Here is a 25,895-nt window from a genome sequence, read left to right as displayed (position 1 = left end):
AGTGCGGACCTAAAAAGACAAAAAAAAAAAAAAAAGAGGATCTATGGTCATTAGACTTCAAATTTCCAGAATTTTAAAACAGTAATCAAAGAAGAAAGGCCATTAAAATGTCTCAGTGTAGCAGATTTTCACTGCTCTCCATTTTTGTTATAAATTTTACAGTAATCTGAACTATGTTCAGATTTTGCAGTAATATGAAATTTTATAAATTTTACAGTAATATGAACTAATGGGCTGCTTAAGTTATAATGTGATTTCGAGTTGCAGTACAACAGATGTGACCACACCTCCAATTTCCTTGAAAACATATATGATCATGTGAACATCAGTATTGCTTATTTTACAATCCTATAGTCTACAAAACTGTTGTAATAGGGGGTTATATCTAGTTCTATAGTTAGGACCAGCAAGGCTTTGCTCTTCAAATATATTTCCCTTCCTTATCAATCGCTTCCTAATTAGAGTTTAATTTTTTTTTTTTTTGGATTAAGCCATTGACCTCCACGTCTTTATAGGACTTCAAATATCCTTGGGCAAGAGAAGCTAAAGAAGAAATTAGGGGTAGTTCCCATTGTGGTTCAGCAGAAACAAACCCGACTAGTATCTGAGAGAATGTGGTTCAACTCCTGGCTTTGCTCAGTTGGTTAAGAATCCAGCGTTGCTGTGTGCTGTGGTGTAGGTTGCATATGCAGCTCAGATCCTGTGTTGCTGTGGCTGGGGTGTAAGGCAAGCAGCTGTAGCTCCAATTTTGACCCCTCACTTGGGAACTACCATATGCCACACCTGTGGCCATAAAAAAATTAAAAAAAAATTAATTAGACCACTAGCAGTCTGACTTTTGTATGTTTTGTAAATGTGTTTGTCTCTCATATATAGCTAAGTTTAATTCAAGAATAGGGAAGTATGTAGGAAAGAAGTGTGTGACATTCCATAGATAAACCTGTTGACATGCCAAATGGCAAAGGAGCATCCTGATTTTTGTATGAATCCCAGTTTGGCATCATGTGATAACTCGTTATCATGATCAGGATGAAAAAAAGCCTCTACAGAAACTCATCTGAAACTATTTTCCAAATGAGGAGGGCACTATTTCTTTTAATGAAATATTTGTAAAAGATGAGAGTACTGTTTTGAAATAGAAAGTATTAGAGTAAAAAACTGTGAAAATAAATAGATTTCTCAGTAAGAGTACTATCTAGTCATGATTCACTGATAGAATATAAGAATACTGTGGTTTTGCATCCCTTCTCACTTCCTTTCACCATTGTGAATTCTTCTTTTTCCTGCCCCAGAGCCAGGTACATGTCTAGGGTGTTTCTGAAGCAAAGGGTTGAAGAAAATATTCTCTGGGGCTTGGAATTAATTTTATATCTGTAAAAAATCTTCTTGATCTAATATAAAAAAGGAAAATCATGCAGCAATTAAACAAATATGTCTGTGTCTTTTTTATTCAGACAATGTTGTTTATTTCACTTTATTATTACAAACTAGAGTATCTTAATTAAACAACTGTTCTGGATATCAAATAGAGATAGAAAAAAACTTAAAGTTATTCTAAATTCAAACTTTTTTGGTAGACATTATTTAATATTGAACTCAGCGAGACTATTATACAATAGGTCAGTCATCTAAAATTATAGTTTATAAGTAGTTCATCTTGGAGAGTTTATAAATGTAAAACATTACTCAATTATAGGTATTTTATGGTACTTTTGAGGTTTGTTTTTTCCAATTCATTTACTTATATTTTAATACAAATTTAAAAGTAATTTTCCATTTATAGTTATTCCAAAATATTGGCTACATTCCCCATGTTGTACAATACATTCTTGAGCCTGTCTTACACCCAATAGTTTGTACCTTCTCTTCCTCACTGATAACCACTAGTTTGTTCTCTGTGAGCCTGCTACCTTTTTTGTCATATTCACCATTTTGCTATATTTTTTAGATTCCACACATAAGATATACACAGTATTTGTCTTTGTCTGACTTATTTCACTTAGCATAATGCCCTCCACGTCCACCCATGTTGCTGCAAATGATGAATTTTTGTTCTTTTTTTTTCCTCTTTTTGTAGCTAAAGTCGATATTAAAAAAAAAAAATCATGCAGTCCCTAATGATGGGAAACCATGTCTGTTTCTCATACTACTCTATAATCACAGCTTTGTTAAAGGTCTGTGTCATAGTAGAACACTCCATAAATACTTATTGAATAAGTTCACTTTGTCTCTGTGAAGTCCTTACCTTTTGATACCAACTGAGTGGTATAAAGATGTTACTATAAATAGAGATAATGAAATAAGATCAGAGTTTTAGGTCATGGCTGAAAAGACCCAGCACTACACAACTCATATTTATCTTGAATAGCACCCCAGATTTCTGCAATTTTTCAGGCTCTGAATAAGGTGAACAAAAGTCATTTAACAGAAGTACTTTCCCGTTGCTTTTCAGGGAAAATTTTGATGCTCCATTAAATAATGCTATCATTTTTGAGGCTGGTTATAAACACATGACTTACATTTCCACATGTTGGATTATTTTTTTACTGTATCACACCCACATCTACATATTCCCCTCATACATATATAGGTTTTACAAAGGATATTTCTAAATATTGAAAACAGCTATTCAGTTTAAACATGGTGCACATAATATTAAACCCACTTATATGTGGGAGCAGTCTTACTGTTTTTGATAAATAAAAATATTCTTCAGACTAAGCGGTCAGATGTATAAAACCATCTCAGAAGGGGGAAAAAAAACAGTGGCAAGACAGTTATTAAATAGCAATCATGAAACAAAAAAATTAGTGTACTTCCATCCATCAGAATTGATGTATTTCTCATCTGCGTGAGGTTAGAATTATCACAGGTGGGCAGATTAACTGCAAAGACTCTTTATTGGGAAGCTCTCTTTTTGGTAGTGGAGACTAGCAAAAGACGTAACTCACCCAAACCTGTTTATCATCAACTAACCCTGTCATTAATAAATGTTGTGTTATTGTAAATAGATACATTCCTTGAAAGGGAATTAACCTTTTGGAGAAATATTAACTCTTTATATCCAGCCTGATAAATTGCTACTTCAGTGCACCCTAGTGGTGAAAATGTGCCAATGCAGCTTTTAAAACTGCTCTGGACAATTAATGCCAACTACTATATGATTCTTATTCAAATCCAGAGATTTAGGTTTTCTTGGGTTCTGTGATGATGTAATTAATAATCTCCTGAATTTCTCACATTATATGCATGTGCGCACTTGTATAAATTAATTGGGATAAAATAGAATACGAAGGCAGAATAGGACATGGGCTATTGGAATGAGGTTGTAGAAAAAATGATGTCAGTTTTGATGTCAGCTAGACTTGGATTTTAAATCCTGATAAGGTAAATTCTATATGTGTGACTTGGGCATATATTATCTATAGGATTGTTTTGAGGCTCAGAAATAATATATGTAAAAGTTTTAACGTAATAACTGCTTCAAACATGTTATTATAGTAAGGTAAATAGAAATATGATTTAAAAAAAAGACATGGAGTTGTTTGTGGGGTGACAGATGCTATAAACAGCTTTTTTTCCATATTAACTAGTTATGGAGAGATCTACTTCTTTCTTTGTATCATCTGTGCTCCCCATTGGTCCGTGGATAACACCCATGTCTTTATTCATGACTTTTCCAGAATTGAAAGTATTATTCACTAGCTTTATCTGCAGCAGTTTTAGTCATTTCATGATAAGTAAAAAGTAACCAGCCTTTACCTGGTTTTTTTTTTCTCTCTCTGTCTACTTCTCCTCATCCCCTCCACCTTCATTTTTCTGGCAACATCCTCTCCCACTCAACACACGCCATAGCCATATGCTAACATGTCTCTGCTCCTTGACCCAACTATGAGAAAGGAGATGGTTCTTGAAAGAAACAGATTCTGAGAATTTGGAATTTTGACCAAGAAATTTCTATCTGGGTATGCTTTCACTCTTCAGTGAAGAATATCTAAACATGATACCTTTTGTTACATGTATCCATTAGTTTGCACAATTATGTGTATAGTCTAGAGCAGTATTTTTCAGTAGGACACTGGACTTAGGGGGCAAATAGTTGGCATTGCCTCAGGTATTCCAAACTTTATCCCTAACGCCTAAATATTAAGTATCAGCAACACAAGTCCCAGTTAGTGTAAAGTGTTAACCAAAGTGCACCCTGCTCCCTATTTTCCAAAGTCACCTCTCGACACAGTAAATACGTGAAGTTGAGAGATGTTTTCTAAGGGAAACCATGTGGCCAGTACCTTACTCGGCATCTCAGAAAAAGATTTTCATTCTTTGCCAGTTTTGGAGCAACCAAAGAAGCCAGACAAGGAATTCTGCATCCATGGCACATTGTCACCATATCATGGACTCTTGGTACTTTGCACCAACACATGAGTGTTGTGAGACTTTCAGTGCACTCTTAATAAAGTGAAGCCTAACCTTCTCCATATTTTTTCCGTTTCCTTTAAGATGGCTGAATATTGCTGGTTTTTAGTGACGGCAGTAGCAGTATTCTTGGCTACCAGTTAATAGAAGTGCTGCCTTTCCACTGACCAGCAGAGCTTAGTAAGGGTAAACTTTAACAGAGGAAGTTGCAGCAAGAGCCTGGATGGGCTTGACCATGCCATGCCATTGAATTCTAAACTCAAAAGGTTGATTTCGACTTGTTCTCCCCTAAGCCCCAGCAAAATGCTAATGAATTACAGAAGATATACTCTTCAGGAAACATCAAGACAGGAATTAATTTCCCCACATGTCTCTGTGTGTAATTGTAATTTTAATGTAACTATTCATGCTGCACATTATTGTATAAATATTTGCTTTACTGAGTCGTTTACAAGCAACACTTAGGGTTTCTCTTTATTTTACTATTAGGAAACATGTGTGAGGGAAACCTTTATCGTTGTGTCTCTGCTCATTTTTTTCATCTAATATTAAGAATTCTCTGTTATCTCATCTGTTCTTTAACAGCCAAATATTCTAACATAAGAAGAAACACAAAAACATTACCCACAATTTCAGAGATATGTCTCCAGTTTATTTGACTGACTCTTTTTGATATTGTCTTATTTGCTCAGTTGATGACTATTTTAATTATTGCAAAATACAACACCAAATTAAAAATGTTTATCTTTATAATAGGATAAAACAAAAGAAAATAAAGCTCTTTTGTGCAAAGCAATGCAGCTAAATTTGAAGTTCAATCATTGGAGCAAATATTATTCTAATAAAAATGAATTAGTTATAATTAACTTAAATCACATCCTGTTTCTTGTTTGCTTATATCTTTTTTTTTTCTTCTTATGGCTGCAACTGTGGCATATGGAAGTTCCCAGGCCAGGGGTCAATTGGAGTTGCAGCTGCAGGCCTACACCCCACAGGCATGGCAACCCTGGATCCAAGCCACAGCTTGCAGCAAGGCTGGATCCTTAACCTACTGAGAGAGGCCAGGGATTGACCAGCCTGACAGAGATACTGTGTCAGGCTCTTAACCTGCTGAACCAGAACAGGAACTCCTTATATATCGATCTACTAATGTATAGTGATGCTGTGCCCAATTCATCTGATGTTGCCCTGGAATGCCATCACCACTCTGTTTTCCTCCTCTAGTTTTTTTTTTTTAAATAAATTTTTTTTTTATTACTCAATGAATTTATTATATTTATAGTTGTACAATGATCATCGCAATCCAATTTTATAGGATTTCCATCCCACACCCCCAGTGCATCCCCCATCCCCCAAACTGTCTCCTTTGGAAACCATAAGTTTTTCAAAGTCTGTGAGTCAGTATCTGTTCTGCATAGAAGTTCATTGTGTCCATTTTTCAGATTCCACATGTTAAGTGATAGCATTTGATACTGGTGTCTCATTGTCTGACTGACTTCACTTAGCATGATAATGTCTAGGTCCATCGTGTTGCTAAAAATGCCATTATTTCATTCCTTTTAATAGCTGAGTAATATTCCATGGTGTATATGTACCACATCTTCTTGATCCACTCCTCTGTCAATGGACATTTAGGTTGTTTCTTGGCTATTGAAAATAGTGTTGCAATGAACATTGGAGAACATGTGTCTTTTCGTGTCATGGTTTTTTCTGGATAGATGCCTAGGAGTGGGATTGCTGGATCAAATAGTAGTTCTATGTTTAGTTTTCTGAGGAATCTCCATACTGTTTTCCACAGTGGTTGCACCAATTGACAGTCCCACCAACAGTGTACTAGGGTTCCTTTTTCTCCAGACCCTCTCCAGCTCTTACTGTTTGTGGACTTTTTGATGATGGCCATTGTGGCTGGTGTAAGGTGGTACCTCATAGTGGTTTTGATTTGCATTCCTCTAATAATGAGTGAGGTTAAACATCTTTTCATGTGTTTTTTGGCCATCTGTATGTCTTCTTTGGAGAATTTTCTGTTTAGATCCTCTGCCCATTTTTTGATGGAGTTGTTTGTTTTTTTGGTATTGAGCCATAGGATGTGTTTATAATATTGGAGATTAATCCCTTGTTAGTTGATTCATTTGCAGACATTTTCTCCCATTCTGTGGGTTGTCTTTTCGTTTAGTTTAGGGTTTCCTTGGCTGTGCAGAAACTTTTAAGTTTAATTAAGTCCCATTTGGTTATTTTTGTTTTTGCTGTCATTACTCTAATAGGTGGATCTGAGAAGATGTTACTGTTATTTATGTCAGAGAGTGTTTGGCCTGTGTTTTCCTCTAAGAGTTTTATAGTATCTGGTCTTATATCTAGGTCTTTAATCCATGTTAACATTTAATCCATGTTACAAGTATACAATATAGGTATTCATGATTTTTAAAGATTATACTCTATTTGTGGTTATTATTATAAAATATTGGCTATATACCCCATGTTGCAAAATATATCCTTGTAGCTTATTTTATAAAAGTTTGTACCTCTCACTTGCATACTCCTATTTGTCACTCCTCTGCCTTCCCTTCCCACAATAACAACTAGTTTGCTCTTTATAAGGTTTTTTAAAATTTTATATTATAAATTTTTTATATTTTCATATTTTATAATAATATATATGTACATATATATATGCACATTCTTTTTTTATTTTCCATCATGGTCTATCTCAGGAAATTGGACATATTTCCTTGTTCTATACAATAGGACCTTGTGTTTATCCATTCTAAATATAATAGTTTGCATCTACTAACCCCAGACTTCCAGATCATCCCACTCCCTCCGCTCTCCCCCTTGGCAACCACAAGTCTGTTCTCTGTTTGTGAGTCTCTTTTCTGTTTTTTAGATAGGTTCATTTGTGCTATTTTTTAGATTCCACATATAAGTGATAGTCATATGGTATTTGTCTTTCTCTTTCTGATTTACCTCATTTAATATGATAATCTCTAGTTGCATCCATGTTGTTGCAAATGGTATTATTTCATTCTTTTTTATGGTTGAGTAGTATTCCATTGTATTTATGTACCACTTCTTCTTAATCCATTCATTTGTTGATGGACATTTAGGTTGTTTCCATGTTTTGACTATTGTGTATAGCGCTGCAAAAATCCAGGACCAGATAACTTCACAGGCAAATTCTACCAAACATACAAAGAGAAGAACTTAAACCTATTCTTCTTAAACTCTTCCAAAAGATTGAAGAAGGAACCCTCCTAAAGACATTCTACGAAGTCACCATCACCTTAATATCAAAACCAGACAGAGACACCACCAAGAAAGAAAATTATACCCCAGTATCTTTGATGAATATAGATACAAAAATTCTCAACAACATTTTAGCTAACTAAATCCAACAATGCATAAAAAGAACATACATTACCTCGATCAAGTGGGATCCATCCCAGGTTCACAAGCCTGGTTCAACATATGCAAATCGATCAATGTCATACACCACATTAACAAAAGAAAAGTCCAAAACATGATCATCTCAGTAGATGCAGAAAAAGAATTTGACAAAATCCAACATAAATGTGTGATAAAAACTCTTACCAAAGTGGGTAATAAACATAATAAAAGCCATTTATGACATAATGACATCTTTTTTTTTTTGTCTTTTTGTCTTTATAGGGCTGCACCCATGGCACATGGAGGTTCCCAGGCTAGGGGTCTAATCAGAGGTGTTGCTGCCAACCTATGCCAGAATCACAGCAATGCTAGATCCAAAACAGGTCTGTGACCTACACCAGAGCTCATGGCAGTGCTGGATCCTCAACCTACTGAGCAAGGCCAGGAATTGAACCCGCAACCTCATGGTTCCTAGTTGGATTCATTAACCACTGAGCCATGATGGGATCTCCTGACATAATGACATCTTAATATAAGCCATTTATTACAAACACACAGCCAATGTAATGCTCAACAGAGAGAAAGCAGACAGCCTTCCTGCTAAAATCTGGAATAAGACACGGATGCCCACTATTACCATTTTTATTCAACATAGTATTAGAAGTTCTGGCAACAGCAATCAGACAAGAAAAAGAAATAAATGGTACCCAAATTGGAAAGGAAGAGGTAAACTTGTCACTATATGCAAATGACATGATACTATACATAGAAAACTCTAAGGACTCCACACAAAAATTACCTGATCTGATAAACAAATTCAAGATTAATATTCAGAAATTGGTTACATTTTTGTATACCAACAATGACATATCAGAAAAGGAGTATTAAAAAAAGTTGCTTTTAAAATCACACCAAGGAAAAATAAAACTAGGAATAAACCTGACTGAAAGCTATGAAACATTAATCAAGGAAATTAATTAAAGAGGAGTCAACAAAATGGAAAGATATCCCATGCTCTTGGATTGGAAGAATTAATGTTGTTAACACGTCCATACCATCCAAAGCAATCTACGGATTTAATGTGATCCCTAACAAATTGCCTATTACATTTTTCACAGAACTATAATAATCCAAAAATTTATATGGAATCATAAAAGACCCAGAATTGCCAAGGCAATCCTGAGGGGGGAAAAAAGGCAGGAGGTGTAACTCTCCCAGACTTCAGATGGTACTACAGTGCTGGAGTAATCAAAACAATGTGCTATTAGTACAAAAACATACATATGAATCAATGGAACAGAGTAGAGAGCCCAGAAATAAACCCACACACCTGTCAATTAATCTTTGACAAAGGAGGCAAGAACATAAAATAGGAAAAAGACAGTCTCTTCATCAAGCAGTGTGGGGAAAACTGGACAGCTGCATGTAAATCAATGAAACTGGAACATACCCTCATACTATGCACAAAAATAAACTCGAAATAGCTTATAGGCTTAAACATAAGACATGACAACATAAAACTCCTAGAAGAGAACGTGGGCAAATAATTCTCTGACCTAAATCATACAATATTTTATTGGGTCAGTCTCCCAAGGCAATAGAAATAAAAACAAAAATAAACAAATAGGACCTAATCAAACTTACTTTTGCACAGCAAAGGAAATCATAAAACAAAAATACCAAAAAGACAAACTACAGAATGGAAGAAAATATTTGCAAACAATGCAACCAACAAAGGCTTAATCTCCAAAATACACAAACAACTCATACAACTCAACAATAATAAAACAAAGTATCCAATCGAAAATGGGCAGAAGGAATTTCCATTGTGGCTCAGCAGGTTAAGAACCTGAAATATTGTCCATGAGGATGCAGGTTCGATCCCTGGCCTTGCTCTGTGGGTTAAAGATTTGGTGTTGCCACCAGCAGTGGTGTAGGTCACAGGTATGGCTCAGATCCAGTATTGCCATGGCTGTGGCATAGGCCTACAGCTGCAGCTCCAGTTTGACCCCTAGCCTAGGAACTTCCATATGCTGTGGATGCAGCCCTAAAAAGAAAAAAAAAAATAGAAAAAAGGAAAATGGGCAGAAAACCTAAATAAACATTTATCCAAAGATATACCCACAATGGCCAGTCATCACAGGAAGAGATGCTCAACATCACTAATTATTAGAAAAATGCAAATCAAAACTGCAATGAGATACCATCTCACACAGTCAGAATGGCCATCATTAATAAGTCTACAAATAACAAATGCTGGAGAGTGTGTGGAGGAAAGGGAACCCTCCTACACTGTGGAGGGAATAAAAATTGGTACAACCACTATGGAAAACAGTATGGAGCTTCCTCAGAAAACTGAATATAGAACTACCACATAATCTGGCTATTCCCACTCCTGCGCATATATCCAGACAAAGCTATAATTCAAAAGGATACATGCACCCCTGTGTTCATAGCAGCACTATTCACAATAGCCAAGACATGGAAACAACCTTCTCTAGTTTCTTTTCATCATGTAGTAGATTTCTGTGCCTTAGCCCTGCCAGAGTCCAGCTCCAGCAGCCAGGGTATTCCTGTGGGGGTGGACAGTGTCAGCAAGTGCACACGGAGACAGCCTCTTTGTCCCTTCTTTCAGGGTGCTGGACTCCTCAAACTGTATTGGCATAAGTGGTTGATTATATAGACAGTTTTCATTACAGATTACATCATAGTGTTAAAAGTACATTGGTTAACTATTAGGCTTTGTTTTTTGATCACATGGTACAGCAGCAATACATCATGTTCTAAAATCTTCAGTTTAACTAAATTTAATGAGTACAATTCAAGGACAAACAGGCACAGCATATCATGTGGGAAAGAGGAGACCCAGCACAAACCATCTCATGGCCAGCCAATTTTTACAAGCTGAAGAGGCCACAAACATAACAATTTTTGTCTTCAGACTAGTGTCTATCTTCAAAGTGTCCTTGGCAGAGAGACAGTATGAGAAAATACAATCAACTTAGCCAGCTACCACTAAAAGTTTCTAAAATCAAGGACAAAACTCACAGCTGGGTTTCTTTTGATCAAGAATAATATGTGTCTAACTTCTATAGACCTCATTAAAATCCTAACTCTAAAGTTTACTGTATAACTAGTTAGTAGACAAACACTATGTTTTAATTAAGTTGGATTTTAATAGGGGAAAGTCCTTCAGGATGATATTATATTATTATTGTAATTTTGTTAAATCACATATCGCCACAGGAAAATAAGAATGGGAAATAATAATAAGCAAATAATCAGGAAAGACTGAGGAAAACTGAATAACAAATAAAACAACAGGAAAGACTAGGTCACCAGAGAAACCATCCATGTTCTCTGGTGCAAACATGGAAATTGTTTTCCCAGGAAAGCCCCAGTTCTTCCCCATCAACATCAAAATGAGAGCTCTGTAACCTGAGGCCTGCCCTCGGCTTGTACCATACAGGCAGGCTTTTATCCTGACCAGAAGCCCACCTTCAGCATGTACCTACCGTTCAGGCAGGCTTTTATCCTTGGTTAGAAACCTGCCTTTGGATTTTTCTGCCATCAGGCAAGGTCCCTTTCTTGAGTCCCTGCATCTCCTTGGCTCCCCGCATTGCCCAAGTTCACTGTCTTTGCCTCTTGCCTCGCACTTATCCCATTTCCCTATCCCTGGGAAGACACAGACTGCACTAGTTCACTTTTTATTCCCCTTACACTTCATTTGAAGCATTTGTGTCAGATTTCCAAGTTGCTTTTAGCTGCCTAGAATTTGACCTGAACTGTCCAAAAATTGTCCTGCCTATTTTAGACCTCCTTTGAATTTGCAGCTTTCATTTTTAACTTGACCACATAACCACCATCTTCTCTCAACACCACAGCAAGTATCATCTGACTGACAGATTACATTCCTATACTTGAGAGCAGTGTTTTTCACATTCTGTATTACTACCCATTAGTGGGTTGTCTGGCCAATTTTGTGGGTTAAGATAACTTTTAAAAAATGAAATAGAGAATAAAAATTATCCATTTTATTGTACAAATATGTATATGTGCTGGCTTATGATGTAAAATATATTTCTACCTGTGCTGTTGGTCTAAAAAGTTGGAAAACTTTGCTTTCAATGGGCACTGGGATTTCAGATTGCTTGCAGACTCCCCAATAATCTGCGTCTCACTTTTGCTCTTGGTATATTCTTAGATTTTCCTGACATAACAATGTATTCCAAATATAAAATTATCTTCAGGCTCTAACCCATATTTTCATTCATCTTGGACAAATGTATCCTACAAGGTTGCTGGGTTTAACAAAGATAAAACATGTCTAGTTATATTTTAATTTTATATAATGAATAATTTTAATACAAGTTATTCCCAATGTTGCAGGTTTATCTGAAATGCACATTTAATTGTTTGTGCTGAATTTTATCTAGGAACATTCATCCTACTTTATATCAACCCAAGGTATTCCTGACTAGGTTAGTAGCCCCCACTTAACTAAATGTAAAAGACAGAGGAGCTGATGATTAGTGTGATGATTGAATGTAAAAATGGTCAGAGAAGAACAAAGGAAAAGAAATAGGGAACAGTGATATGAACTGTTGAATAGTGTGTTGGAGTAAGTGATAGTACCAGATATAGCAAAACAAGCAATATGGCAGGATTGATAGGGACCCAACCAAAATGTGAGAATCTGCCACCAGGGGACAGTGGTGTTTGGGGCAAAAATGCAAATCTGGCAGTATCCTAGTTTTGGTAGTGGAGACATTGTTAAGGTACTGGGATTCAGTTATTTAACAGATATTTAGAGGTCAGACAGATACAACATATCATAGAGTCATTCTGAAATAGTAGGTTTCTGAAGCAAACATTTTTGAAGGCTAGAGTAAATGCATATTTGGTTAGACAGGCCAATTATCTGGCCTTTTATCTTACTATGAATGCACTTTTTAACCTATGGGTATTTATGTTGAGTTCTGAGCAAGACCTTTTTATGGAATCTCTTCAAATTGACCAATTACCAGCAGGTGGTTCCAATAGTTTTATATACCTAGGCACATTAGTGGTGTAGAACTACATCTAATATTTAGGGATAATTATAGCACCTTTGCATTTAATAGCTATTTGTTTAAGAGATAAATGTTTAGGTGAAAACTGTCTTCATCTTTGCAAGGCTGTTTCCATATGCAACTCTTCAGATTAATAAGCTCCTCTGTAGAAGTATAATGATATTCACTGCTTATCCTTTTGCATGCATGAAATGGGTAAAAGAGAACCCATATAAATATAAGATTAAATCCACTGGCTGAGCATTTCAGTTTGGTAACACAACTAGAAAAATATCTGGGCCAAATATTACAGTCTTTGTAAGCTTCATATGTTTATGGGATGTTCTTTTCTAATTACCTCTCTTCAAATGTATTAAAAAATTTACAGTGTGTAAAGTAGATAAAGACAGAGTGGCCCTTGTTGAACTGAAGATATTGCCCATAACCAAGACTTCCCTTCCAAGAGACCTCCAGTAGTGGTCTCTTTGGACTAGGTGTCCTTGTGAATTAGGACATGTGAGGTCTTTAATAGCATTTGGATTTATAGGCTCTGTTCAATTATATTTTAATTTTATTAATTTTTTAAAATTTCTCTACAGCTTTATTATCCAGTTACATATACTGCAGGTGGTTTGTGATAGACTATCACAATATTGGGTGTTAAATATCACAATACTGAATAGTGTATGATAAATACATTCCACTAGGAGACTCTTTATTTGTAATCTCAAGAGTTTCACAAGCAAAAATGTTAAAAATCTGGCTCCAAAGGCAAATTCTTCCATGAGTGTACTACTGCATGATATTTGGCAAAAAACAAAGTTTTTAATATTATTCTAGTGAAGTAAATTCTTCCATGAGTGTACTACTGTATGATATTTGGCAAAAAACAAAGTTTTTAATGTTATTATTCTAGTGAAGTAAATTCTTCCATGAGTGTACTACTGCATGATATTTGGCAAAAAACAAAGTTTTTAATATTATTCTAGTAAATGTATTTCTATTCTCTAAATACATTTTATAAAGTGAAGGTAGAGAAGACAGTTTTAAAAAATCATGTGATTAGACCAATATTGTTTTGCTCTAAGGCTCAGAGTCTGAAATGAAACACACTATATACAAAGGCATCACGCTGTGGAGTAATGTTACTTATGAAATTCAGCCTTTGACTATTCCTTTTCCAAATGACTAACATTAGTCTGATTTTTTTTTTTTTTTTTTGCTAGGACTTTAGTGAATTTAGGAATGGTGTTGTTTCAGTTGACAGTCTTTTGATTTTAGTTTTTTTGTTTTGCTAGGAGTCATTATTTTACACATGTAGTGCAATGTGTCTATTTCAGCTCATTCCATCAGCTGAAACCAACAATAACTTCTCTACTGGTGAATTTCTTTTAGCAATTAGAAGTCTTATTGCTTTAGAAATAGTCTACTCTGTTAAAGAGGAAGTCCTCTGAATTAATCCTGGCTGTTACAATATTACAGCATTGTGGCACAGCCATCACTTTAGCCTCAGTTCTGCTAGAACAGAACAGATGGCTGGTTAATTTCCTCCAGGTGGAGCTCTGTATTGTTAGTACATGGTCTGATGTGTTTCTCCTGGAACTCTGTAACCTGAGACAAGGTACAGAGGCCTTAACTGGCCCTTATATTCAAAAGGGTCACCTCAAACTGGTCAGAACATTTTATACTTAAAAAGAACCTCTACCAGGGAACATTATAAACATTTTAGTGTAATTAACCTATGCTGCGAGGTTAATATTCCAACTCTTCACGGATGAGACTGTCCCTCTCTTCCTATTTTAAATACTGATGACGAGCGAGGAGAAGCTATAAAATATGGTGATTAAAAGTGAATAAAAGGCTCTGAAACCAGATTATCGTGCAAGTCCTCTCTTCTCATTGTTTGACAAATAATATAACTTCTCTGCTTAGTTTCCCCATCTGTTAAACAGAGATGATAATAGCAATGATAATAATTACTGGACTTGTTGTGAGGATTAATAGATAAAATCCATATAAAGTTCCTACTTAGCATAATTCTAATTAAGCTTGCATTAATGGGAAACAAACATGCACATACTGTTTTAGGAAGCATTTCCTTTTGTGTAAGAGAGCCAAAGTAAGTAGTAGTCATCAGATATTAAGGAGACTCTTAATTCAGAGAATTGTCAATTCTCTACTGTTTCAGAAGTCAGAGGGTTGTAGGTTTCTGGATAAGCTGAGTAAATTTTGATGACCTTTCTCTTGGAAATGGTTAGAAATTAAATACAGTTAAAATTAGAGAGGAAGAAAGCTTGGGACTGAGAAAGCAAGACAAACAGTCCTGTTTTATTTTAATTCTTTTTTCTTTTTTGGGGGGGGGGGGCTGTACCAGTGGCATATGGAAGTTCCCAGGCTAGGGGGTCCAATTGGAGTTACAGCTGCCAATCTATGCCACAGCCACAGCAATGCCAGATCCGAGCTGCATCTGAGACCTGTGCCACAACTTGTGGCAACATAAGATCTTTAACCCACTGAGTGATGGAACCTACATCCTCATGGATACTGCTCAGCTTTGTAACCTGCTCAACAACAATGGGAACTCTTGTCTGTGATCAGTTTTGCTCTCAATTAAATGTGGCTTGAGTTCATAAGATAAACTTGCATCATGTAATTGTGACACACACAGTCTGAAAAAGTACAGCAAAGCAACAGTTTGCTAGTAAATTATTTTGTGATTTTTAATTTTTTCTAATATTTGTATTACTTCATATGTACAGATCCAAGTAAGAAAGAAGACTTATTTCTGAAGTTAAAACTATACTATTCAAAAGTAAATGCAAAAAAACTTTAGGAATTATAAATTATCAAATTTATGAGATTTGGAAACTAACTGCATTTGATTTTTTTCACGTCAATTCTTTTGGATAAGTTATAGTTTTACCTTAACCAGGCTGTTGAGGGGAAGGTGACTAGCGCTTGACAATTTCCAGAATGTGGCTTTAAATTCGAATTTAAATTTTAAAAAGCACTGTTTCTTCTTCCTTCAGAAAGACAGGGGCATTGGAGAGAGGAAGATGCTCATCCTCCTTTCAACTGTAATACTTATCAGTAAACCTTTTAGAAATGTACTCCCAATAGCTTTTTATTTTAACCCACAAGTGTAAGAGTAATAGCAGTGCCCTTTATGGGACTTGAGCATTGGACCTTCTTCAGGTGGATGGGTTTGTCATTAGATAATTAATATCATATATCTTTGCCCTAGAGGCTGATTTTGAAGTTTAGTCTGTCAAAAGATGCTGCAGTTTAGTTATTATTATTCTTTGTTTTGGCCGTTCCCATGTTGTGCAGAAGTTTCACAGCCAGGGATCAAACCTGTGCCACATCAGTGACCTGAGCCATAGATGTGACAACACCAGATCCTTAGCCCACTGAGCCACCAGGGAACCCCAGTTCAGTTATTTTTATGTAGCAGTAGATGCCATAATTTTTTTTAAGTGGAGAGGTGATTTCTACTTCTAATAGAGAATAACAATGCAATTCATTATTTTCTGCATACTGATGAATTCTAGTCTTAATGGCCTTAGAATGCAGTATTTTCATTGAAAACAGTATCAGTGTTGTCCAATATGCAGATGAAATGAGGTCTTTAGAAATGATAAGCAATGACAAAATCAGGTTGTGCCACAACATTCCCACCCCTCAACCATAGAAAATTCAAAGCTTAAAAATAGCAACAACAGGAGTTTCTATCATGGCTCAGTGGAAACGAATCTGCCTAGTATCCATAAGGATGCAGGTTCAATCCCTAGCCTAGCTCAGTGGGTTAAGGATACAGTGTTGCCATGAGCTGTGACATACGTCACAGATGCGGCTCAGATCTGGTGTTGCTATGGCTGTGATGTAGCCCTGTAGCTGTAGCTCCAATTTGACCCCTAGCCTGGGAACGTCCATATGCCATGAGTGCTGCCCTAACAGACAAAAAAAAAAAAAAAAAAAAAAAGCAACAACAACAATAACAGCAAACTTCAGCCACAACTCGAGTTTAAGGATTTTTCCAAATCCTGACTTTGAGAATGCTCTGATACTTTGGGGTATTTTTTTTGGAATACAAAATTTAAAAAAAAAATCTACTTTGATGTTCCTACTTTCCTTGGACCCTAAGCATTTGTCTAATCTGTCTTTTGGAAGAGCCCACCATGGTCCATTCAGTGTGGAGAAATGGACCAAGATTTGAGAGATTCAGGTTTGAGTTCTTTTGCTTTGCCCTCTACTGTGTAACACTGGCAGTTCATTTAATCCCTTTATACCAGTCAACCCTTATCAAAAAATTACCATAAAGTCTGCATTAGCCACAGTCCAAAATAATGGATGCAAAACCCAATGAAAAATATAAAGTATTGTGTTATTCTCAGAAAATAAGTGAATTCATGCAAAGTAACTTTTCTTGGAAAGATATGCCTCATAATTATTTACATGATAAATAATGTGAGGTCATTAATTTGTAAGATTGAATATGAGTGTTCTAGTCCTTCCTTTGGATGTTTATTTCTGTTACAAGCAATATATGGGGCTTGTCCTGTGGTGGTTGTATTTTTTAGTGTTTAGTTCAGAAGGAGCAACGTTAATATTCATTCATGTGATGTTTATTATTATTATAAAGATGCAGTGTTTCTGTGTGGATAAAAAAATTCTAAGGAAGTACTCTTTATTCTTCCCAAATATGAATATATTTCTAAGAATGCATTTTCAAGTGAATATTATCTTCACTAGTGTTCTAGAAATACTCTGTACTGTATATTCAAAGTCTAATTTTTGTCCTAGAAACAGAGAAGTGATTAGATTTTAGAAGTGGGTCAAGGAAATAGACATTTATGAATGAACTATAGCATTTTATCTAATTAATACAGTATTAGTAGAATGGTATTTCAAGTATCTGAATCAAAAATTTTTTTTTTTGGTCTTTTTGCCATTTCTTTGGGCCGCTCCTGTGGCATATGGAGGTTCCCAGGCTAGGGGTCGAATCGGAGCTGTAGCCACAGGCCTACGCCAGAGCCACAGCAATGCGGGATCCGAGCTGTGTCTGCAACCTACACCACAGCTCACGGCAACGCCGGGTCGTTAACCCACTGAGCAAGTGCAGGGACCGAACCCGCAACCTCATGGTTCCTAATCGGATTCGTTAACCATTGCACCACGACAGGAACTCCGTGAATCAAAATATTTTAAGCTTCTGTATCTTCTAGATTTTATTTGTCCCTGCTTTTATATATTGTATGAAGGGTGTTAGGACTTTGATGAATAGGAGGCCTAGAAGAATATGTCAGAATTTTATCACCATTTATGAACATCTGTTTAAAGTCTATTTAGCATTTCAAACATTCACAGAAATAGGACTATTCATTAGGTCAAGGGCCATAGGGGCATTTAGCCCAGACCTCAAGTTCAATAGAGGCTTCATGTAGACTTTCCATGTCATCTCTGAATGGGGTTATGTATGGATATGGACAGAATCCACTACAGTGTTTCATTACAGGCTTTGATTATGAAATGTAATTGTTCAAATGAACCATAATTTTTGAACTTTTAAAGGCCATTTCTTCTTTGTTTAAAAATGTTTTGAGACCCTCAGCAGTGAAGGTTGCCTAGAGTCCTTAATTTTGAGGATCTAGAGAGGAAAAACTAGATAGGAAAAAAAAAAATTCCCTTTTCTCCTCCATGGCAGGAGAAATGTTGTTTCAGAAGTGAGTCTGAGGAAGTTCCTGTTGTGGGGCGGCAGAAATGAATCCAACTAACATCCACAAGGATGCAGGTTCAATCTCTGACCTCGTTCAGTGGGTCAGGGATCTGGTGTTGCAGTTAGCTGTGGTGTAGGTCACAGATGAGGCTTGGATCGGGATCTGGCATTGCTGTGGCTGTAGTGTAGGCCAGCACCTGTAGCTCTGATTCAACCCTCAGCCTGGGAACCTCCATATACCATGGGTGTGGCCCCCCCCAAAAAGAAGTGAGACTTGAAACTTGAAAAAGCTATTCAGAGAATCTCTTTTCCTTTTGCCTAAAAAGTCCATAAGATCCTTGGGCACCAGTGAGCATGAGGTGGGATAGGAAAGATCTGAGGAGAGTGGGATTTCTCTCAGCAGGCCTCCCCATAAAATGAGTTCTGAACACCAAGAAAAGAACCCCCAATAAGTGATTTTTTTCCACTTAAATAACGTATAGTGATATGCCCGGAATAACACCACAGAGAACAATGTGATACAATCCTTATTCAATAGTCTTTTCTAAGACACAGAGTGGGACTTTATATTCGTTCATTCACACAGGTACACATAGCATATTTGTCCACCTGTATAACATATGTGTGCTCATTATAGGTACTTGTTTTTCAGAATAAAATTATTTTAAAAATGTAACAGGATTAATGATTCTAAGACAAAAATTGATTTGGAGCTGAGTAGTGCTAGGAGAAATGATGCAATTGAGTCAGTGATGAACCTCTCTAGAAGGGGTTCTCTACAGGGTGTTTTATTAGCACTGAGGAAAGGGCGCATTGTGGAGAATATCAGGTCCACAGAAGCAAATGGTCTTTAACACCATCATTTGGCAATTTTTTTTTTCAATTGAAGGTTTCTATTTTCTATAAGGAGAGAAAAGCCTTAATAGAAATGCTCTGTGAAAATCAATGGAGCATTTTTCTCAAATCCTGTTTGTTAATGAATTTATTGGTCAGCTCTATTAGTACCAGCTCACACTCCGTGTGAGTTAAAATAGAAAGCATGCATCATAGACTTCTGAATTATTGGAAAACGGGTTTTCAAAGAGTCAGAAAAAATGATCTCTAATGAGGTAAATACAACAGGCAATGTTAGTTCCTTCTGTAAAATAGATAAATAGGAATCAAATTTGTATGTGTGTGTGGTGTGATTAAAGAAAGAGAGAAAAGGAGCAACAGAGAATGAATGAACATTTAAATTGCATGTATTTACTCCTTTATTCAAGGACTATATTTTGATGAAATACTTTCGAATTTCTCTGCTTATTTTCCCCCACAATTTCTTATATGGTACAATCCTAGTCAAGTTGAATTCAAATTACCTGTGCATGGATTGTTCATGGCAGATTTTAGTTGTAGGCCTGTTCCTTGTCTTTGATATTCTTATGGCTTCTTTTTTCTAAGAGTCAAAGAGATAGGCTGAGTGATGCAGACTGATTTTCATGTTAAATTTAGGGGGAAATTGGCTTCACAATGATTGGGTTTTAGTATGTGAGGTTTCCTCAATGCTGTGCTCTTTCTATATCACGGATAAGCAAAAGTTGATCCCATTACCATTAATGGAATTGGAGCAGATTCATACTCAATTATACACAAGGTGCATATTTCCCTCTTTCCTACAAAGGTAAAATACATCAGTGTTCATAACAGCTCTGCCTGCATCTGAGGAATCGTCTGTGGCACTTATGTCTAATTTACAACTCATTTATTCTTCCTGCTTATCTCATATTTCATGTACCAGTGTCAGTGCTAGCTGTGCTGGAAAAGGAACACCCGGCATCAGCCTTCTTAGCAGCACCATCTGAGTCAGTGTCAGCTTTTGTTTAGAAAGGTTTAACAGTCTATCAATTTCACTTCAGAAATTCTTTGCTTTGATGAGAGAAATGGCTTGGTTTTTGAAAAGTTAATATTTAAAGAGTCACTGACAAGAGTATTGATTCCTAACTTGATTCTAGATCATGGTTCTGAAAATAGAAGTTCTGTAGAAGACAGTGGGAAAACTTGCTCTGACAATCAATATGAACTACTGTGGACATAAATTATGAGAAACTGACATAACATAGCAAATGAACTAGGTGGCCAAAATACATTCCAGGTGTGTCATTTTCTGTGGAGGAATGATTCACTGCAGTAAATAGATACATGAGTTCTGTTCGGATTCTTTTTTATTTTTACTTAAATACTTTAAAAAGCAGTAATGAAGAAATGCTTATTAATGCAAAATCCAAAGTTGATGGTTTCTCATTGGGGCTAAATTTTTAAAAATATATGTAAAATCAGATAAAAATTGGATGGCGTAGCAATAAGTTTAATTGCCGAAACAATATTGGCAAATTTTAACCAGGAAAATTCACTAGAGTACCTGTACACTGTGATTATTTTTCCTAAAAGAAATGCAGAAATATAAGCAGATATCCATCCAGATGTGGTTGATTTGATTTTTCCCTCCACATCGCATTATTAGCTATTATTAAGAAACATGCAATCAAGTTGGATAGATATTTCTTGAAATGATGCATGAAATGCAGTGCATGCTTTCATCGTGCTTCCTGCCATTATGGAATAATGCGTCCTATTGGGAAATACAGTGGTCATTTCTGTTGACTCATGCCCAGTCAGCTTATATAATAACACCTCTATTTTGTGAATCATTTCAGATTTCAGAGAGCTATGCCTTCCTTCCAAGAGAAGCGGTGACACGATTTCTAATGAGCTGCTCAGAGTGCCAGAAAAGAATGCATTTAAACCCAGATGGAACAGATCATAAAGGTAGCTGCAGTGTCAAATAGTGAGACTTAAAGTAATTTTATTCATAGTGGCAATTTATATTCCACATTTTTAGAAAAATGTGGTGAACCGAAACAGTTCAACAAGTCTGATCATCTCATTTATTCAAGTAGGAGTCGGTGAACAGTGAAGATCCTCTTACAGGGTAACTCAGTGTCCTCTCTCAGAAGAAAGATAGTTTTGACCATGACAAATAACTTTTTTCCTATAATAATGTTTTAATTTTCATTTATTGTATGTATTTCATGATATTTTATATATATTCAGCAAGGAAATTGATGTTCCATCTGTGTCCTTTTAAATCTCCCAATTCCTTACTGCTAAAAGTAATGAAGAGTAATGAAATTCTTTCACTGAAAATTTTTACATCAAGGTTGTAATTTGGCTTTAGCTTTCATTAAAAACCATTTCAGCTATTTTTTTTTTTTTTTTGATCTGTGGAGTTTCTCCCTGAGATTAAATGAATCTGAAAGATACATTTAGGCTAGCCCAATCCCATGTGTAGGAGAATGAGTAGACCAGCAAAATTAAAAATAAAAAGAACAAATTTCCTTTTGCACTTAAATAGTACATATAGAAAGTAAGTGTGTAGCAAAGGAGAAAAAATACAAAAGCACCAATACTTTTGTTTAATCACTATATTAGCTTCACACATTGTTATCCAGGATATCACAAAATTCCCCTATAGTTGGAAGTAGTGAATTCATCTGTAGTGCTAATTTGTCCCAAAACACCTTTGTAGAATCTTACCAGATATTTCCCGCCCCCCACCCCCGGGGTCCATCTCTAATCCTTCCAATTTCATAAACACTTGGCATCTAGAATCTTATTTCAAATTGAACAAATTTGATCATTCTGAAATTACAGGTAGGATGCATTATCACTTTCATTACCCATTAAAACTGTTTTATTACAGATAATGGAAAACCTCCCACTTTGGTGACCAGCATGATTGACTACAACATGCCAATTACCATGGCCTATATGAAGCACATGAAACTTCAGCTGCTAAACTCACAGCAAGATGAGGTAAAATGCAAATATCTACATTCGTATCACAAGTCAGAATGAAGTTTGTTAACCGTGACTATTGTATTAAGCATCATGGCATTTTGAAGATAATAATTTATTTTTTGAATGAAAGGAGTGTCACTAGGACCACACAGAAACAGGCAGAAACTCCCAGTCCTCATCAGAGATTCCCTGTCTTGCCACATCTGTCTTAGTGTTGTGTGGAAATTTGTTCATTCCTGAGAGACTCATTTTCCTTAATAGCCCACCATCGAGCTAGCCTTGGTAAAGGGCTAGAAAGTTTAGAGGAAAATATTCCAAATTAATATATGGCCAGGGAAATTTTAGTACCAGGCTATTTTACCTGGAAATCAGAAAGTCAATTTAATAGCTATTTTCAGGTATAATCATTTCCCAACCATCCAAATGTTGTGTATATTTTAAAGCTATTTTTCAGTTAACCATCATCCTATGTATTTTTTTTTTGTCTATTTCTCTCCATTTTCTATGATTTGTAGTGATGATTCTTAATTAGAGGTGTTTTGATGTTTCAAATTATTCTATTTAACTTGTAAGATTCTAGCAATGTGCTTGTCAACATATATTAGATACTAAAGGCATATTTGTTAAATATTCTTCTCTAGGCTAGTAATTAACTCACATTAGTTTAGTTGCAGTACCTCAGGACAGGGACTAAATCACATATGTACCCAATGTCTATTCCCCCGAAATACTTAATAACAATAGGAGGTTAGTAAATCCTTGTTAGCTAGTTAGAAGCATTAGTCAATATACACATTGAGAGTATCTATATTAGGAATAGTTTCTCAGGCTAATAAATCTCTCCTTCTTGAAATTTCTCTATACAGGAAATGTGATTAAATATTTATTTTTAAACATAGAATTATTTGGTGAGGTATTATTAAATTCTTTTAAAATAAATTATTTTAACTTTATTCATAAAACTCAGATCAAGTTTTTTGTTTTTCCTCTTGATGTGAGCAGGTTTAATCTCAAAATATTAACAAAATTGTTCTATCTCAAGACTTTATTAAAAGTACACTCTGTAAGAATATCTGTATTAGTGCAGTGGCAGTATCAGATTCCATATTACATATAAATGATTAAATAACTAGTAATAAAATCATTCAAAGACAGGAAAGACAATTAAGAAAATATTACTGTTTTATTCATCCCTGAGAATGAAAATATTATCCCCATGATTCATCACATAGTTGAAAAGCTTTAAAAAAAAAAAACCTCATAAACTAGTTAGAGCTGTCAAATTATTTGTAGAAAACTCATTTGTTATTGATATGTTTATTTCTAGGCCAAAAAGTAAGATCAATTTTGTGCCAACAATGGAGTCCACATATGCTAAGTCCTTCTGGCTTCTAGAAAAATCATAAAGTGTTTCACACAAGAGAAATAGATCCTTTAAATTATAAATAACTAGGAAAATAACTCTTATCCTTACCTTTCAGAAATGCTCGATTGGGTATACACTGTCTTGAAACTATTCAGATAAATGAGTTGGATTATTTACAAAATTTTAGAAATTGTGTATATTGAAAGATCGGAAAATGGTTAAGATAACTCCTGTTAAAATGGAGATCAAATGAGTTACTCCTTTGTGATGTTATATTTAAATTTTAATAGGTGTTTCTTCAATTCCTTCAACCAGTATTTATTGAGTACCTTCTATGTAATCATCAACCTTGAAGATAATGGAGATAAACACTGAATAAATTGACAGAATTCTTGCCTTCATTTAGTTTCTCTTCTAGCGGTGGTAGGGGAATAAACAATAAAGGAAGTAAATAATGAAAGTGTTTATATAAGACAGTACTAAATGCTATTAAGAGAAATTAAGAAGGCCAGGAATGGGGAATCCCTTAATTAAAAATACTGTATCCAAAGTAAGATCAGTTGACCTTCTTATAAACTGTTGATGAGCGTTTAAGCCATAATAAACTTTCTGAGGGATGGTTTGGCAATAATTATTTTAAAACTTTAAAAAGTTATTTAATGCTTTGACTAGAGAATTATACTAAGGAATTTGATGTACAAAACAATTTATGTATTAGGATATTTATTACATTGCTAATGGTGATGATTGAAAATATCCAACAATGAGGAATTCTTGAATCTGCATTGTCCAACATGGTAGCTACCAGCCATACAGGGATATTTTAATTTAGTGAAAATTCATTAAAATTAAAATTTCAGTTCTTTAGTCACACTAGGTACATTGATGAGCCATAATGCATAGTTTACATAAACCATTCTATAGAACAGAGTCTGCAGCCTCACTCTGTGTGTCTAGTTTTCTTTAAACATACACACATGGCCTCACACACATACTTTTTACACATAGACACATGCACACACACATATACAGTATATCTCAGATGGTTGTATATGCACATACCATGGAGGCAGTATTTTACTAGATTACATCTAGTTAGCTATTTGTAGTGTATATAATATGTGCTTTTATAAAGACTATTCATATAGTATCCACAGCTACTTTACAAACTCATATTGATCATCTTTTACCATCATATTTAAATTTAGTTTTGTATGTATTAAAGTAATATAATAAATATGAATCTTATGTACAGTAGTATTTGTTACACATTCTATATAACAATATCAAACAGTTTTGTGCTTATTATATATATGACATTGTTTTAACTACTTTACGTATATTATAGCCCTTCAATCCTTACATAGCCCTATGAGACTGATACTATTATTATTCCTGTTTTTTGGTGTGTGTGTGTTTTTTTGTCTTTTTAGGGCCGCACTTGTGGCATATGGAAGTTCCCAGGCTACAGGGTCAAATCGGAACTGTAGCTGCCGGCCTATGCCAGAGGCACAGCAACGCTGGATCCCAGCCGCATCTGCAATCTATACCAAGGCTCTTGGCAATGCTTAACCCACTGAACAAGGCCAGGGATCAAACCCGCCACCGCATGGTTCCTAGTCAAATTCGTTTCCTCTGTGCCACAATGGGAACTCCTATTATTCCTGTTTCATAGGTGAGGAAACTGAGGCACAGAAATGTTAGGTAACTTGCCTAAGGTAACACATCTGATAGACAGCGGAGCATAAATCTGAGTCCAGGCAGTCTGGCTCCAGACTCTGTATTTAGTGTATTTAGTGAATATCTGTATCATCTAACTATTGTGTGCATATATATGTATGTATATGTTTATGGTACTTTTTAAACATGGATGTGCGCACTGAATTCTGTTATTTTTTTCCCTTTTAAACATATGTATTTATTTCAGATGTTTTGGGTTTTCTTAGAATTTAGAATTGGAGAAAACATAAGGTACCGCGGGAGAGGGCAAGCTGTAGGGAGAAGTCTGAGCAGCTGATTGCCCAGAGGCCTCACAGGGTGGCATTTCTTTGCTGAATTAATGAAGAGCTAGTGCCTCTCAGTACTCCCAGACATGATCAGACTTTTGCTAAGGGAGGAGCACCCATAT

The 25,895-nt window shown here is 35.6% G+C and overlaps 1 protein-coding gene across 4 annotated transcripts in view; it reads left to right on the top strand.

The window, feature by feature from the left end:
• Positions 1-25,895, top strand: part of NOL4 (nucleolar protein 4) — a 455,264-nt gene that overhangs the window by 117,573 nt on the left and 311,796 nt on the right. For all 4 annotated transcript variants that reach the window (XM_047791744.1, XM_047791746.1, XM_047791747.1 and 1 more), the window contains 2 exons: positions 21,258-21,369; positions 22,304-22,416. In XM_047791744.1, the coding sequence (XP_047647700.1) occupies positions 21,258-21,369; positions 22,304-22,416 (225 nt within the window). The remainder of the gene's footprint in view (positions 1-21,257; positions 21,370-22,303; positions 22,417-25,895) is intronic.

This window comes from Phacochoerus africanus, chromosome 8, assembly GCF_016906955.1.
Source record: "Phacochoerus africanus isolate WHEZ1 chromosome 8, ROS_Pafr_v1, whole genome shotgun sequence".
Taxonomy (NCBI): Eukaryota; Metazoa; Chordata; class Mammalia; order Artiodactyla; family Suidae; genus Phacochoerus; species Phacochoerus africanus.
The sequence above is the reverse complement of the archived record's forward strand: the minus strand, read 5'-3'. Positions and strand labels throughout refer to the sequence as shown.